An 18,798-nucleotide genomic window follows, 5' to 3' on the forward strand; every position below is an offset into this window, starting at 1 on the left:
ACGTAACAATATAAAATGCCGGACAAACATTTGTTTTCAGACAACATTTCTTTAATACAAAGTCAATATATCTCCACACACAGTGGCTTCAAACCAATCATGTTTCAGTCAGATGTGTCAATTTGAAAGTGACAGCACTTGTCTCTCACACAAATGAAAACCAGTTTGAAGTTCTTCATCATTCCCTCAATACGTGGAGGACACTGCTTCATTGTTTTGTTTGTGTCTTTATTTTCAGTTCATCCCACTGCAAGATATTCTCCAATGATTGTAGCAGGTGTTGAAACAAAGTCCAGAAAGTTCTATTGCACAGGTTTCCAAAGACCTCCACAGTTAAGAGCTTCGGCATGGGCGATCCTATGAGTTCCGCAGCAATTATTTTTGTTCATGATGAAACATGTCAAAGTTCAAGCTGAGAATGTGACTTTGTAGCACATTTTTGGTTGTCTCGTTTTTGCCCACATTTTGTTTCACTCCGCTTCTGATTTCATTCTGCATCCCATCAAACAAAAAATAACAATGCCAAACATAAAATGTAAAAAAAAACTGTTGTCACATTGCAACAAAACCATATTTTTGTTTGTCATGGCAACTGAATATTAACGGTGATTTAGAGGCAAAATTAGAGGGGTGACAAACACATTTGCCTTCTTGTACAACTGTTTGATCAGTTGCATCCAGTTTTGCCAGCAACAGCAAAGTAGAATGAAGGAAAAAAAAGAAATTAATTAAACCTATTCAATCCAGGACTGAATGAAGTTGTTTCTCAGAGAGGAAAATGAAACAATGATCAAGTTGGCCAAAAGCAACTCCTTTTACAACTCCATTGTCATTATTAAGCTCAACTGTCCAATGATTTACAAATACATATAATCTATATATTTGTTTATTTACATGTAGATTGTTTTGTATCTGAAACCTAAAAAATAATTACCACGGTAATATGTCAGAAAGTAACTACAAAAAAAACAAACAAAACCAATGGTTTCAGCTTGTACACGATCATACCAAGTACCGAATTCAGATAACAACGACAATGGAATGGGATTTCCGATTTGTTAGATATCATCTGGGCAGTTTTCTCCTCAGCTGAAATAAACCCATGAAAAACTAGTCATGCAATAACAAATAAGAATGGCTACAAAATAAAATGAAATGTGCAATTCTAAAATTAAAAGGGAAGTTGCCTTATTTTCGAGCACTAGGCTGGTAGGGCAAGACAAAAAAACAAAACAAAAAATAAACAGTTGATGGATATATTTCTATAGTCCGCATTTAAATACGTACATATGAATATGTGTGTGTGCCATGTATGCACACGTACACGCGGACATGTTATACTGAAAATTTCTAAAGTGAAAAAATAGAATGTCTTTGAACAGAATATGAACAAATAAGCACTTCTCTTTTGCTATTTTTTTCTTTTTCTTTTTTTTAGAAAATGCAATACAACATCTCTGTTAAAAAATAAAAAGAAGAAAGTTAGCTATGTAAAGCAAAATAAATCATTGTAATATAACACTGATGTTTTTTTTTTAAAATAATATTACATTAACAATAAGGCTTTTTGGGAAATACAAAAAAATAACACACATTTCAGTCCATCACTTTCGTTTTTTGACATGCATCTTTTGAGAACCTTTCACAGAACCCCAAAAAGGTGCATACCAAAGCATTGATACCTCAGGGAAGAAAAAAAGTCACCTGATCTGATCCTAAATCACATTTTCAATTAGCGGGTCAAATCCCACCCCCATTTTTTTGGGGGGAGGGGTTCAAGTTATTTTTTGTCAAGATACGCAAGTTACTTGTACAAAAGATATTCATTGTAGCTTTGACAGCTAACAAGCTCTACTTTAGTCAGCCAAAGAGTACTAAGGGTTCAAGGAAAACAGCTTTTTAATGCAACAAATGAGGATACAGTGGATTATAAAGGAAATGTTTCAAACACCGGGTTTGTAATCCAAATAGCCCCGTTTGTTTTATTTTTGTGCCTTTTGAAATGAAACCTACATTAAGAATCACGTGAGATAAGCAGCATGTTTGGTTTGATTCAAAGGAAAACTAAAAAAAAAAAAAGATATTGTGATACTTATGATGAACATTTTTCATCTTTGTCAGGTTTCTCTATTTGTTGCAAAGCTTGTCATCAGATGTATGCTTTGTCAGATTGCAACACCAAAGCTGGCGAAAAAAAGAGAAAAATATGGGTCACAAACAACTTTTTACAGGCACAGCTTCCCACAGTTGTCTCTTGACTTTCAGGGCAGGGTCGCGTTGGTAAGAAATTCAATCAAGACATATAATGTTGCTTTCGTCCTGACAACTTCCTTTCTGATCACGTGACGTGTGTTGTCCTTTCACACTTTCTGTGTCTTCGCCAACCCGAGACGCTGTCATTTTGCCTGTGGTTGACCGGCGTTTAGGAGAACGAACCGCTCCTTTTGCAACCACAATTTGGTCATTTCTCCAAGTATAACTCGCAAAACATGTTAGAAAGGGTGCGCGGGGGGAAAGACTCAGAACTTCCTTTACATCCAGGAATATCAAAAATCACGAAAGAAAGTCGATTCATCTTGACAACAGCCATTTCATGAGTACTTGCCTTGTACTTTTTCTGCTGTGTGACATTTCAGTGAAAGTTTACAATGTCCGTATGGAAACAGTCGGACACTTGGATCGCCTCCACAGCTTGAGCCAATGCTTCTTTTCTTGACTGTGGGATCTGAGCTATCTTGGCCCGATTGAAATTAATCTGGTTGGAGTGATGTCGAAAAATCGGGTATCTTACTTTGATACGGCTGATTGAAGAATGTTGTTGTTGTTGTTGTTACTGTGCGACCACTGTTTCGCAATTTAAGATTCTATGGCTCAGGAGACTGTTGACGGGGTGACAGGACTTATGAAGGAGGGGTTGAGGGGCGGCTTTTACGTTGCATAGTGATCAAAGCTTCCTAAATACTCCAGAGCGGCGTGATAGCAGAACTGGTACTCATCCTGTAGAACAAAAACATAACACAAAGGGAAGGGAAAAAAATATATAAGAAATTTAATCTCTACAGTATTTTGAGAAAAAAATTCGATCGCCGTGTCATTAATCGTCATGTCAGAATGCTGCTGCTCGCCTCTTGACTGGTACTCGTAAGAGGGTGCACATAACTCCGACTCTGTTTTCCCTTCACTGGCTCCCTATACATTTTAGAGTTATTTTCAAGATTGTATTGTTTGTCTTCTCCTTACCTTTCCAAGCTAATCCACCCCTACACAGGTTCCCGACGCCTCAAAGGCTCAGTGGGGATCGAACCTTTTTCATTGCTGGTCCAACTCTCTGGAATGACCTGCCACTGAACATTCAGCAAGCTCCTTCGCTGCCCATTTTAAAACCAATCTCAACACTCACTTGTACTTTTTGGCATTTGACTCAGCATGATTCCGAATTGATCTTGGTTTCACTCTCTGGTGCTTTCTACTAACTTTGTGACTACTTTGTTTCCTGTATATGATACCTGTCTATGATCAGGGCTTTGTTGCAGCTTCAGATGTTGTTAAAGTGCGATATAAATCAATCCAGGTAACATCTGAGTTACGACCGGCACGATTTACGACAACCCCTACTTACAACCACGACCACCAGACCCTTTTTAAAAAATTCTACGCCTGGTACCGCAACACGCAAGCAGCCGGCAATGTGTACTACAATTTTGGCCAGCCAGTATGTCACACATTCGCACGGCAATCTACTGCATGAAGACACTCAATATATCCATCCTGTGTTCTTCCATCACCGTTTGGTTCGGGGCCGCCATAAAAATGGACAAAATCCGACTTCAACGGACAGTTAGGACGGCGGAAAAAATCATTGGCACCGCCCTACCCACTCTCGAGGACTTGCACACTGCAAGAATCCGAACAAGGGCGCGGAAAATCCTACTGGACCCTCCGCACCCTGCCCACCACCTTTTCCAGCTACTCCCCTCAGGCAGGCGCTACCGATCCATGCGCACCAAATCCAGCAGACATTTAAACAGCTTCTTCCCCCAAGCCATTAACTCTTTGAACTCTTCAACAGTCGCCAAAATGGAACTGTATAGTGCCACTTAGCAGTTTTTTTTGACGACGATACTAGTGCAGCGTGTTCTACCGGAAACAAATTCCTTGTGTGTTCTACATACTTGGCAATAAAGATGATTCTGATTCTGATTCTGATACAGTACTTATACAGTGCAGATACCGTCTCGGCAACATCTCCTGTCGTGTACACTGCTTTTTTTTCCTTCGGCCTCCGCTTGAGTCAGAGCGTGTGTGTCGCGCGACCTCTTCTGGCCGTTAGCAGGAAGAGCGATTTTTCAACAGCTACATTCTTTACGTCTAAGTGTTTTCTTTAACCCACTATATAAAATATAAATACAGTAAAGTCTCGTTATATCGATATCGGATATATCGATAGTCCCGGTTATATCGATACTATTTCTATGCACGCACGGAGAAAATTACATGCAAACACGGTCGGATATATCGATAGTCCCGGTTATATCGATATTTTTTCGGACTCCCTTGAATATCGATATAACGAGACTTTACTGTATTAAATATAAATCGATAATATGAAATATAAAATGATAAAAACCACATTAAAAGGTAAGTATAACATTCATAAATGTACTGTATAGTAAACAGTTTTGTATACATCGCAGTTACAATTATACAGTAATAAAAATAATACAAAATATAAAATGATGAAAATGACACTAAGAGTTATTAAATGTATAAATAAACTGGAAACAGTTTGGTATATAATAGTATTCAACAGAAAATTTGCTTAAAAACAACAGATTGACATTGTATACTATCCTGTCGTGTAAACGTCATATTAGCCATTTTCATTGGATTTCGACTTACGACCGCTTGATTTACGACTTTTTGACGGAACGGATGTTGGATGTTACCTGTATGTATTGATTGTATTAGATTAAAAACAGCCGCTTTCCAGAAAATATATTGAATGCGAGTGCACAGCCAATCTGCGGTAAAAGTACAAACTTTGTAGAGGTCATTTAATAGTGTCTCCCACTCAACTTTAATTAAATTCAGCTGCCCTCAAACAAAGTTGGGGACATTCACACACATTCTGTTCAGAGGCAGGTGGTCAGCAGATCCCAGGTGGGCAAGCGCTCTGTTCACCTGCCGCAACACAGGCAGCTTTTGAAGCCAGGAAGCACTGTCTAAAGATAGGTACCCACTGTCAGGGCAGCGAGGCATCAAGGACTGCATGAAACCAACCACACTTCCTGTTTAATGAGATGCCGTCAAACTGCCTCTGGAACACGCGCTTTTATCCTCCACTGGTTGAGAGGGCTGCCATGTCCACGTTGTTTAATTAGACTCCCCACAGAGGGAATAACCTTTTATATTGCATATTACAATTGTAGTCGTTAATAATGTTTTTAATTCCAACCGTCTGTTGAATATCCAATAAATGCTGACTATAAACTGAAAGAAAGAGAAGCCAAAATGACACGCCAATTAATAAATATCAAAGATAATTAAAGGACAACCGACGTCTCCGGACAAGTTGTGTCCATAATTTTTAAAATGGCTTCAAATGACTTCTATTGAGTGTATTTTAATAAGATTCCACCGCATACAGCTATATTTTAACGTTTTAAGACTAGCACTGAATATTCAGCCTTGTTTTTGAGTTGGCGACGAGTCCGTACGTGACGACACTAAAGGAACGCCCCTGACCGAAAAAAAAAAGATACATTGTAGCAGTCCTTTCATCACGTCAATGTATTGTCTGAAAACATCGTGTTGCACCCAAAAGTCGCCAGAAGAGGGCGTCCAAGCTCCATGGAAGCAATTTATCAGCCTGTGGAAACGGGCTGATTCATTTCTCACGGGAGCTGGCCGCCATTTTTCTGCCTCGCTACATTGCAGTCCAGATGCCTCAAAATGACACGGAATAAATTATTTAATCGATTGCAAACATGTGTGCTTTCCTCTTCAGAACTATTTGAATCATATTCATAACTGGATGTGTAACAAGAAAGCATATTCTCCGAATCTGAAGCCATTGTTTTGATTCTCCAGCAATGCAAGACGTCTTGGCATGATGTCACAAACTGGGGGCGGGACTTTCTGAAAATGCCCAATTCGCAGCTCAATTTTTTGATGATTTTGGACACTAAGTCATTTTTATTGGTGTTTTGCATTTGAATAAAAATATCATACTGCGTGTTTTGGGTATTTTAGATGCTATAAAACGTTCTTCTGATGTCAGGAAACAAAAAAGTGACGGCGGTTTTCCTTTAAGTATGTAGAAGCAGCGCGCACAACAAACAAGACAGGATATTTGTGTGTAACATATGGTACACTGACACCATAGATCGCTAAAACAGATCATTTGGAAGAAAAGAACGAAGTCAGTCAACACAATGGGGACAGTGAATATCTCAAACTTTCATCTTGTCAGAATAGACTTATGAGAACAACACCAAATGATTGGATTCCAAAACCAAATGACTGAATTCCATGAATAAAGAACACAACAAACCACTGTGAAGCCATTGGTGCAATGTTAATTGTGTGTATAGTCATTAAATTAGTTAGTGGGCGACGCAATTACAGATAAAAGGCAGGCATTCACATGATCTTCGTGCACGTTTGGTTTGGAAATCTTTTCAGTGATTGCAACCAATTTCTTATTTTTGGTTTGAAGTCACATTCTGACCTCAGTCTGGACCATTGCTGGCCTCTGTGTCCGGAGCATCTTCACCGTCTGGAAGATATCAACTACACCTTCATATCGCATTCGCTCCAGGACGATGCTGAGGGTGATGAAGACACCAGTCCTACCCACACCGGCGCTGCAGGAGAGAACATATCACCAAATTAATCACGCACGGAAATGACACGTAGGCTTATGGACAGGTATATACACACACGGGCAAGGTGGAGGAGTCAAATACAACAATTTTTGACCTACTGTTGAAATGCATGTTGTGCATGTCAACCTCTTGGCTGACAAAGGGCAACTAATTGAAAATATTAATTACCATCAGTTCCGTAGGAACGTCATTGTGAAGAAGACAAGGATGCAGCCAATCAAATTGTGATACGTCTGTGTAAGCTCTCAGTCGTACAGGAGTGGTCCATCGATGAGAAGGTTTCTTCAGCCGTCATCTGTACAAAAGTGAAGGTTTCGGACGTTTCGCCTCCTATCCAAGAGGCTTCGTCAGCGAACTAAAGTCTGACTGGTCGTATCGGCCCCATTTATATATCCCTAATGTCCAGACATGGTGGCGCCGGACACAGCTATGATAGGTCCCTACTCTCAGGTTGGGGGGGGGGGGGGGGCGCGGGACCCCTCCCTGTGGCCCCACTGATTGTTCCTACGAATGAATGACGAAGCCTCTTGGATAGGAGGCGAAACGTCCGAAACCTTCACTTTTGTACAGATGACGGCTGAAGAAACCTTCTCATCAATCAAATTGTGAGATAAAAAAAACAACAACAAAAACATCTTGACATCTTTCTGGCTGCAGCTGCTGTCCAGAAAGACAGTCTTGAGTCTTTAACTGGAATCCGTAAATACTTCAAAGCCATCTCTCTAAGCTGCTTTGCAGCGAAATGACTTCCACTTCGCCAATGGAACAATAATTGATATGACACCAATTTTATTTTGGCTTTTCGTAATGCTTAAGCTATTTTGTTGACTGTTTCCACGTCTACTCTCTTTTGGACAAAAGTGTTTTGAGACAATTAAAAAAAACAAAAAAACTAAAACCTTTACGGTATCAATCACAGCTGTTCTGAGATGACCCATCTCTCCAGTCACACACGAACATCCTCCTCTACTTTGATTTTTGCTGTATCGCTTAGGCCACCCAAAGCCGCTTCCAGGGAGTCGATCACAGCTTTGTCACATAGACTCAAACTCCTCTTCCTCATGGTCCTCTCTCACCAATAGCATCCACTCCCCATCCAAAAAAAGGGTAGACGAACCGTGACCGACTGAGAGGATTTGGAGTCTCCCATTCACAGAACGTAATCAGGCAATTAATGACACAACGCACAAAAGTGTATTAGACAGTGGCTGAGCAAAAGAGTGGAGGCGGGTGGTGTGGGGGGTGCTTGGTAAGAACGGAATGAAGGATGGCTGGGAGAACAAATGTATCGGAATGAAATGAGGGAGTAGAGCAGAGGATAAGGAACTAGAAATTGGGATGACAGATGAGGAAGGCGCCGACTAAGGGAAAAGGACAATGCCTTCAACCAAGAGATGACTAAGTCAGGCGGGTGCAAAGAATCCAATCTTGGTATCAAACGCTGAATGACACGTACTCTAAAAATATACGTTGGATATAAATAGAAAAAAAAAAATTCCCTCACCAAAATACTTCTGAAAGATGAATTAAATGAGATTGCGTGTTAACTCTTAAGTTGTATGGTGGTTCAAAGATGACTCATATAGAAAATGAAATTTCAAAGAACTTGAAGGGAATTGTTCGGAAGCCAATTTTAACACTCCCTGACTAGTATTTTACCATTGAAATGACCTTTTGCATTGTGTAGGGCATTTTTTGTAGTGCGAAAATAAAGGGGCATATCTATTTTTCAGCATCTTTCCTTGGCCCAACTCGTAGAAAATGAAAGTGTAATTCTGCAAATGAAACTAATGAACACATCAAATTCTGGGCAAGAAGTACTGATGGTATAAATGTCTCTTTTTTTCCATTAGGCTTTCCCTTCAGGGGTTACCACAGCAAATCCGTGTCCATATTCAGAGATTTGATTTGCATGTTTGTTTTGGCCGAGCTGTAGTTCTGTAAAAATAAATGCATTTACAGTATTCTCATTGTTTTTGATAACATTTACAAACTGGGGGCCTTTTAAAATGTTGTGGGTTATCTTAGAAAATACATTTCCAAGATCTCCATTGACTATGCTGACAAATTGCAACAGTCCATTTGATGGCTGGTGACATCATCTTGCTAACATGGGAAAATGCGATGTTATGTTCGATGCTCCACTGTTTTTTTGAAAAATAACCAGGAGATATGGGTTTTCCATTTTTGAAGTTACAAAAGCTAGATGTATCTTTCTCAAGGCCCATCACTAAACGTGAATAATCTAAATTCTGGGTGATGACCACAAGCAAACACCAGTCCATCATACTGCGTTAATGATGTAGGTTACCTTGGAATCTACACCCCGAGTATTAGAATCCATCATGGATCATAAAAACAAAAAGGATGGCTGTTTTATTTCATGTTCCTCCCATTTGCAAATGCCAAGCAGCATCTCAGCCTTATCAATTATGAAAGAAATGTGCCTGTGGATATCCACAGGATTACCATGGCAAAGTGAGTGAGTATTATCCATGGTGATGCTGCGAGGACTTAGTGTTGTTTTAAAAATAAAAAAGAAGAAAAGTGACTGTTTTTTGTTTTCAGCTTATCATGGGGTTGTTCTTTTCAACAGACAGACAGACAGACAGACAGGGATGGATGGATGGATAGATGGAGAGATGGATAGATGGATGGATAGGTGTATAGATGGATAGATGGATAGATAGATAGATAGATAGATAGATAGATAGATAGATAGATAGATAGATAGATAGATAGATAGATAGATAGATAGATAGATAGATAAAAGAAAGGATGGACACAAGTCGGGAGATCGTGTTAAGCTAAAGGTCGATGCCGTTTACCAGTTTAAGAGTGTCCCCACCTGCAGTGAACAGAGATTGGACCATCCTGCCCAAACTGCTCCTTGGTTTTATGCACCTGGCCAATAAAATCAATGAAGCCCTCGCCGGATTTTGGAACGCCTTGCTCCGGCCAATCTGTAAACTGGAACTGCCTTACTGTCCTGGACTGGCCATCCTGCCAAAATATAGAAAAAGTGAGACCAGCAAAGAAAGAGTGCCTAATACTGACATTAAAAAACACAAAGTGGTTAAAAAAAGACATTGTATTATTTAAATACATTGGAAATGAGTAAAAAAAAAATGAAAAGAAAAGTGTTGCACCTTTCATATTCACCATTGCAAATATGTTGGGAATGTCTCATCTCTCATCTCATACCGCTTATTCCTCATTAGGGTCGCGGGGGTTGCTGGAGACTATCTCAGCTGTCTTCGGGCACGAGGCGGGGGACACCCTGAATTGGTTGCCAGCCAATCGCAGGGCACACAAAGACATACAACAGTCACTCTCACACTCACACCTAGGGACAATTTGGAGTGGTCAATCTGCCTGCCATGCATGTTTTTAGAGTGTGGGAGGAAACCGGAGGACCCGGAGAAAACCCACGCGGGTCCGGGGAGAACATGCAAACTCCACACAGGGAGGCCGGACCGGGACGCGAACCGGCGACCTCTGCACTGTGAAGCCAGTGTGCTAACCACTCGACTACCGGGCCGCCTGTGTTGGGAATGTGTCTCATTAAAATTTCATTAATTTTCACTGCTTAACCTCACACAAGGGTCACAGGCAAGCATGAGCCCACCTCAGAAATAGGAATCAGAATCATCTTTATTGCCAAGTATGTAGAACACACAAGGAATTTGTCTCCGGTTGAACACGCTGCACTAGTATCATCATACGAAAAATGGAGGCACTATACAGTTCCATCTCAGCCATGTTTATTATTTTGCTATTGTATCAGACAAAAGAAGAATTTTCAGAAGCTCAAAAATACAAATTGACAGCAACTGATTATGAACACTGAAAGTGTTAGATATTCTAAGTCAGCGTTTGGCCTGCCAGCATCTGAAGAAATACTATATGTGGAGGTTTTAAGGTAGATAAGTAATATCCTGAGATGGATGTCGATGAGAATGATGGTGGATGGAAAACCCCACCACATTAAATGACAAAGGATTACACTCACAAGAAAGAGGATACATTAACCATCAATGGTCAATTATGGAGTATTTGTGTAGGTTGAAAATGCCGGCTAATCAAAAATGTCCTTGTCTGGCAATATGATTCAGTTGACTCTCCTGCTTCTTTTGTTGGTGTGTAATGTGTGATGGTTCCCACTTGAAGCTAATCAATAGTGCATTGGGATGCCACGCGTCTTGTCCCAGACACTGTGTAGAATAGTGTAATCCTGTGATCGATAGCACCATTTGATGGTAGAGTGCTGAGGGAGAGGGTGGGGGTTTAAGAAGCCAGACTAAATGACTAGTTTAGCGGACTGTGGTTTTGGATGATGAAAATAGAAAATGATGTGCATGATTTTGTCAATCACATTGCTCTTACTGTCTCCAGTAGTTCAGATGCAACTACAAATACTAATGCAAGCCTTTCCAGCAGGTCCGATATTTTGTTTTTTCTACTTATTCTTTTCTCTTTTCTCTTCCTTTCATAACTTCGTCACTGTGAAATAGGAATTTCTCCAATGTGAGACAAATAAGGTATTTTCATCTCATCTGAAGCCTTGTTTTTTTGTCGCTGACAGGCACATATATTTTTCAGGTTACCATGAAATACAAGTATTTTTGTGTTTTAAAATAAAAAGGGAAGTTGGTACTTAACACCCTCATATAAATATTTATTGATTTACGATGGATTCGCCATTCGCCATTAAGCCATGGAGTACAGTACAGTGATTACATGAGAATAATTTCACTGAAGGAATGACAGTCTATAATGAAAGCTACGACATTGGCCTTTTCATGTTTTTAAATTGCAGCTTTTCGTGTTTCAACATGCTCTTACATGTTTCGTACAGTGAGTCGATCACAGTAATCGGCCTGTGCCACGCGGTTTTGTACACGTCATCTTTGTCTACATGTTTTGCTACACATAGCCTGTTTTCATTCTTTGTCTTTAATCTGCAAAACATCGTGCCTCAGTCGGAGGATTAAAAATAAAATGAGAGAGACAAAGGCAACACAATGGGCCATGTGCCCAGTAAGGGGGAAAGTGGGGATGGGAGGGGGGGGGGTAATTTAAACACACAACCCGAGGGCCCACTCTGCGTATCAAATTGTGTGATTAAATACGTGACTGGCTCGCGAGATGTGAGTGTTGAGGCAGGCGTGCGATGCTATTTGCAACAGATTGTGTGCAAGCATACGCTCATTTAATCAAACAAACATGTAAGCATTGACAACACAGTATGGGGTTAATTTTTGTTGTTTCCCTACTAGGCACCAACATTTTTCTGGATCTAAATAGCATAACTTTGACGCATTCCTCACCCACGCATCTACAATGGAAGCACTTCTCGACAATGTCTGAATATCTTGACAAAATAACTTTTAGTTAGTACTTTTAGTTTCAAGCTGCCTCATGTTGGTTTTCTCTCCAACATTGATGATCTGTGTCAGTTCAGTTGCTGCTGTAGCTGCTCTTCTTCATATAATACAAGAAGACCTTGTAAGACTAAACGACAATGCCGAACAATCATATTTTTTACGCTGGTGTACATTTAATTTTTATACTGTGATTAATAACATGTTCTTGAGTGTGACACCAGATTTACATTGTTCCTGTCAAAGAGGTTCATGTTTATTTTGGGGTGGGGGATACATAAAACAAACAACAACAAAAAAACAGCACGATTGAAATGGAGAACTGGTCCAATTTGTTGCTGTTAAATTATAGCTCTGTATTTTAGTCAAATGTAATTCAATTTGCTCTTTACCTTTCATCTTCAGATTTGAATATTATTTTCAAGAGCATCAGCATTGTTTGCGTGTACAGCAGAGATCACGGATGTGAATAAAAATAATTGGATGGCTGAATGTTGTTGGCAGACCAGCTAACACTGCATTCATACGCAATGACCACGATGTTTCTGTGCATGATTATGTGCATACCACAACATGACACATGCGTGTGAGGGGGTATTTGAAATGCAACACGAAGACATTAAACTAACTAGCTGCCACACAGCTTGGGAAATAATTGCCAATGTTAGCCTAGTTGGAGACCATAATCAGTTAAAACTGCATTGTCGCTGCAGTGCTGTGGGCATTTGTAATTATCCCAGTTAATTGGACTAGGAATAAACTCTGCATTTTTATCCAGATGTTTACCATGTATGGTTTTGGAAAAAAAAACGTGGCAACAAAAGTGGCAACAAAAGCTAGGGACACTGATCTTGCCCTTCTAATCTTTTTACCCTGGCATCTGTGACCTTGAACTCTCGTAGGATGTACTGAGGCATGTTGTACTCAGCCATGGGATCCACCACAAAGTATTGATATCGAGCAGAGCGCTCTGCTGGCCAATACTGGTGACACTTTTCCTGCATGAACGGAAAAAAAATGTCGAGGCTTAACCCGATCACACCATTGATCCGAGTTGAATGTGTGAGTTAATAGCATACCCTTCCCATCTCTCTCAGTTTGGTCAACATGACTACAATGGTGGAGTTGTTCTCCCAGAGCATTCGCCAGAAGTCCTCCGTAGTTTCTGCCAGAGGGCCCTGTGTGGCAATGTAAGCTTTCTGTTGCCTGTAGAAATATAGTTACATCATGTTATGTTGCGTTATTTTATATTAGAAATAACGTGTGTGTGTTTACATTGTATAGACATGTAAATATAAAGAGAACAAGAATGAGAGAGAGAGAGAGAGAGAGAGAGAGAGAGAGAGAGAGAGAGAGAGAGAGAGAGAGAGAGAGAGAGAGAGAGAGAGAGAGAGAGTGAGAGAGACAGAGAGGGGACAAAAAATCTCAAGTGAACCACAAACATGTCTATTATCTGTCACATTGTGTGTATCTCTGTACATGTAAATATTGTGGTCACTTTTGAGCCACATTCTTTTTTCTATTTTCAAATTCCCTCGGGTTGCGGCTTGTCCTTTTTTGGGGAATGTGGCAAAAAGCCAGGGAAAATGTTGACCATTTGCTTGAGTCCTTTCACAATGAATGTTGAGGCCTTATGTCACAACATGCCTGGTTGCAACTTAAGAATTCTACATCTTTCAAAAGCTTTTCAATTCTGAGGTTCCACTGCATAACCACACCCTCCTGCGAGTAATGCAAACTCTTTTGCAGGACCTATTACAGCTCACAAACCTTGTCTTCCATCCATGCCTTTTACATGTACTTTGCAAAAATAAATAAATCCTGACAGGACACACAACCACACCCACCTACCTGTATCCATCAATAAAACTGGAATTAATGTAGTCAGATCCTTCCAGGCCTCTGATTGGCTGCAGGCAGACACGCGTGGTCTCATAAGGCATGATGTTGACCAAGCGATTCTTGAACTTGTTGCAGGGTAGGTTGGCACTGATGAAGCGTGACGTGTGGGCTTTGGAATTGGCCAAACGCTGGCAAGTAAAAAAAAAAAGATAATATTTTGAGAAATGAACAGAGGGCAACTTTGGTCAAAGATGTGGGCAAGAAAAAACAGGGAAAACAACACATCAGAGCGAGTGAGCGTTGGTGGAAGGCAGATAAAGATAATGTAGATGAGATCTGTGAATCAGACTGATCACTCATCCGATTGTTAAAACGCAATGACGCTGCCATTTTATATGCCTACAGACTAAGTATGCATTCCACAGAAAGTATATTTTCAATATGTTTATCCTCTTCTTCAATCCAAGAGGGGGGCTTGATATCACTTGCAAGGATCTATGCCAAATACACATAAACACGCTTGTAGATTTTTTTTCACTTTGAAAAGTGGGTCACTGTCTCCTTTGACAATTGTTGCAATCTATGAAAAAAGATAGTAATAAATAATTGCAGAGGGATATTCAAACTAAGGACAAAATGATCCAGCAATTATCCAGTGAATGACTGTTTGGATTGAATTAATAATTAATTAAATCAAAAGTTTGTAGCAAAAAGTTGACGGTATAAGAAATTAATTAGTGAAACAAAAGAACAAAATATGTCCAAGCTTCTTGCTTCAAAGGCCTGACCGACAAACAGAAATTCACAGAGGGATGTCAATGGTGAATCTCCACTTCTTTGTTTGCGGTTTAGCTTCTGAGTCTGCTCGATGCCATAAATTCAATTTTCAACCTCAAATTGGTTTACGTGGAACAGAAATGTGTTCTATTTAGTTGACTTGATCATGAAATACTAAACCCACCGATGATAATTCCATCAAATCTCACTTGCTGTAACTGAGATAGCGATATTATCTTGTTTTGAACAACACTTACTCCTCCCTCAAGCTGTTGAAAGCGCATTGTTTGGGGGAGAGTTTGCGTTTGGCAATATGTCCATTCCCTCTCTCTTTTTTTGTCTCTGACACTTGCTTGTTTAATACATCCTGCTTCTACTATTACAAGTTACCAGTCAGCAACCGCAAACACTAATCGTTGGCTGACAATCTAAGGATAGGATTTGCCTTTGCCCCAGGAATGTGAAGGATGGGATGAAAAGTGGTCGGTAGAAGAGGTGCCTAATATGTCGGTCACGATTGACCAGTAGCACACGGACCCGCCCCAAAATGAGTTATTTTATCAAAATGCTAATATGATGTATTTTTCTGTTAGTGCCCATTGGACCCAAAATATGATGAAAATGATTTTTAAAAAATGAAATTAAATGAAAAAGCACATTCTTTTCACAAACCAAAAACTCTTGTCTTGTTTACTTTTCTATTTCGTTTCTTTGTGAGATTGTGATGGCTGTTGCTCATCATGGCATGCGCGTGTAAGTGTGTGCATAGTATGCTAAGGAGTTGATGGCGGGAACTTGATTGGAAAAGTAGGTCTTTGTTCAGAAACGATTGTCCACCTTCAGTGCATTTCCTAAAATTGTCCTATTTCACAATAGCAAGAAATATGACTTTTTATTCTTTTGATGTTTTGACAAAAGCATGCCACAGCCAAGAACACATATTAGCTGTTTTAAAATGGTTGTAAACAGTGAAAAAAAGGCTTTATACGACTCCTTTAGATCAGCGATGTGAATCAAATGGCCATGGCTAGCTCAAACAAGCAATGTTACCATATTGCATGAACCTGAGTTACTGTACGTCTCATTCATTTCTAAGGAATGAACAATTACAACAGTTTCCAGATATCTTTGTGAAAAAATCTGTAATATGTATCCTCCTGAAAACCGAAATCTCTGAGTTGATAACAGGATTCAAGTGGGTACGTTCTGCATCACAGTAAGGCGTCACAGATGTGCCAGCAACACCAAAAATGATATCACGGACAGAACACTTGATGCGACCGACCTCATCTCCAATGTTCTCTATCCTGTGTGTGTGCCCGCATATGTGCACGTTCTGTCCTTCTGGCTTTCAATGTGAAAAATGTAGGTCCGGTCTTTAGAATGTAACCTTTCTTCCCCAATTCCACTTTAACACGAACACCTATTCACTTGGATTTCATTCAGGCTTTCCTCTTTCTGCCATCCCTTCATCCCTCTCGCTTCAGCCTTGCCTTTTGATCAACACTCCACCAGGGACCTGGATGAACTCAAGGTGTCCTGGCAGCACTACATAGGCCCTCGGCTATATCACCAAAGACTACAGTGGCAATGTGAATCGGATCCAAGGCTGGCCAAACTCTCCATGCGACAGATCAGAGAGGCATCACGGATATCGCTAAACCACCACGCCAATTCCTTTCCATTTATAGTGCAGTAGACTGGGTTAAGTGTGGCGTGTTACCCAACAAGGATTAGTGCAGTGCTGGTATCAGAAACTAGCTAGAACTTTTGGGGCAATAATTGTGGGAATAGAAACATCTCTATTGGTGGTGGTCATTTTAAGTGTACACTTGCTTTTCCCTCTAAACGTCTTAAATCTTGTGCACGTAGAGCACCTGAATTTCAGTGCAAGTCACTCTTTCTCCGTTTTTAAATGCTTTGCTACCAATCTAAATCTTTAAATCTTACAGACAAGCGCAACAAGTGCTTCTTTCATGTTTTTCCGAGGCTCTTTTTTAACACTGGGCTAAATTCACTTGTTTCTTTGTTCATCATCCAAATCTGTCACCCTTTGTAATATAGTACCACCTGGCACCTTCACTTCCACCTCTCTTACTTAATATAGACCAAAGAGTGAACATGATTATTCCCTGTTCAACTCCTGACACCAGCTCAGCATTATAATGTTACTCACACGGTGATTTTATCACTATCTTTCCTCGCTAAGTGGAAACACACTAGCACAGTCATTGTCTCTGGGCGGGATGCTATGCTAATGAATGGCGAATGGGAAGACTAACCAGGGTATTACCAGTGTCTAAAACTCATGACAAAAAGTTGCCGACACTAGGGCAGACAACTCTAATAAGTTGCCTGCCCGGCGATAAAGTTGCCTGCCCCATTTTTCACAACTTGAAACACAATAAGACGACTAATCCCAAAAAGCTATTGTTGCAAAGTATTAAGGATTTTTTTTATTAAGGATGTACCTACCATAAATGTTCCCTTCCTTAATTTATCGTAAATATCCCTTGCTAATGATTTCGCTCCAGTTGTCGTTTGTCCAGACACTGTTCGTCATGTTGCACAATGCAATTTTTGCGTTGCGTCGTCTGCTACGAGCCACGTGAACTCCTCTTTCCATGATGCTTTTAATAGCATCGTGGCTATTAGCAGAAATAATAAATTTCTAAGCACCTTTCAAAACTCTCAAGGACACTTTACAGTCATGAGATAATGTACGTTTACGTTTTATAGCGTCATAAATTTTGGAAGCTTCGTTTGAATCTTCTGGAGCTGAGGTTCTGTGCATCTACTTTGGAAAATGATATGCAAATGCGCGACCTCATAACGCTCGGGAATGTCCGGAAACACAAACAGGCTTCTGATTGGCTGCCGTGCCGAGTATGCAAATTGCCAAACAAACCGAAATTCCAAAATTTGCAAACCGAACAAAGATTTCAAAATCAGAATAATTTATTCTGATTTCGAAATTGCCGTTCAAAGAAGTTGTCGGCCACCCGGGCGAAGATGTTTTGTAAATTGTACGCCCGACGTAAAAGTTGCATGCCCCAGGTGTACGGGCAGACGTTATTTCAGACACTAGTATCAAATTATGAAACTATGACAAGATTAAACAATTCTGAGAAGACTCCTGACTTTTGGCATTATTCAAGAAATTGCAAAAAAAAATTCAAAAGCAAAACAATGTAAGTTTTTGTATCATCTGTAACATCATTCAAGCTTTTCTATCATCATAAAGGTGAAAACATACAACCTACCTCAGAAAATGTACACGAACAATACTTCACAAATTCCAATGGAACACACGAGCTCGTGTGGTACAAATTTATATAGACTGACTTGCAAATGCAATGTGAAAGAGGCATCCGCTCATTTATTCACTGCCTGAGCGATGGCATGGCCCCAAATCTCCTCATTTGCTTGAAATAGATCAAAAAGTTCTACAAGCCATTAAATGTTCTAACAGCTGGCAATGAGGTGGCTTTCCGTGCAGCCTGGCCAACACACTTGTGTGTAGATGCAGACTGACAATTGCTTTTGCATTGCTCTAACTATGGGATCGTTTGGTTGGGTCTGTCTGTAAACAAGACTGGCAAAATCCCTTTTAAACAGAAGCACATTACAATTAAAGTGTCTTAATTTTGACTCTTGAGGGACCATACACTTCCAGTGTTACCTTCACCTTTTAGCAGCCTATTTTCCATAACAATCAGTGACGTGCAGTCAGTGGAGGCAGGTGAGGCACTGCCTCACCTGTCATCATGGAAAGCTGTCATGGAAGTATCAAATGAAAAAATAAATTAAACACTTAGATGTATTTAGTGATTTGTACTTTAAAGTTATTGTCCATTTAACTTCACCGTTTTAGGATTTTTTTCAAAATCGCTGAATTTACGTTCAAA

At 40.0% G+C, this 18,798-nt stretch overlaps 1 protein-coding gene across 4 annotated transcripts in view; it reads right to left on the reverse strand.

The window, feature by feature from the left end:
* Positions 1 to 35: 35 nt before the first annotated feature.
* ptprsa (protein tyrosine phosphatase receptor type Sa) overlaps positions 36 to 18,798 on the reverse strand; it is a 241,764-nt gene continuing 223,001 nt past the window's right edge. For all 4 annotated transcript variants that reach the window (XM_089001604.1, XM_089001603.1, XM_089001605.1 and 1 more), the window contains 6 exons: positions 14,123 to 14,301; positions 13,351 to 13,477; positions 13,144 to 13,269; positions 9,736 to 9,890; positions 6,731 to 6,866; positions 36 to 2,997 (listed from right to left, as the gene is read on the reverse strand). In XM_089001604.1, the coding sequence (XP_088857730.1) occupies positions 2,929 to 2,997; positions 6,731 to 6,866; positions 9,736 to 9,890; positions 13,144 to 13,269; positions 13,351 to 13,477; positions 14,123 to 14,301 (792 nt within the window). In that variant the 3' untranslated portion in view covers positions 36 to 2,928. The remainder of the gene's footprint in view (positions 2,998 to 6,730; positions 6,867 to 9,735; positions 9,891 to 13,143; positions 13,270 to 13,350; positions 13,478 to 14,122; positions 14,302 to 18,798) is intronic.

The sequence above is a fragment of the Hippocampus bargibanti genome, linkage group LG07 (genome assembly GCF_051943395.1).
Source record: "Hippocampus bargibanti isolate YZ-2025 linkage group LG07, ASM5194339v1, whole genome shotgun sequence".
NCBI lineage: Eukaryota > Metazoa > Chordata > Actinopteri > Syngnathiformes > Syngnathidae > Hippocampus > Hippocampus bargibanti.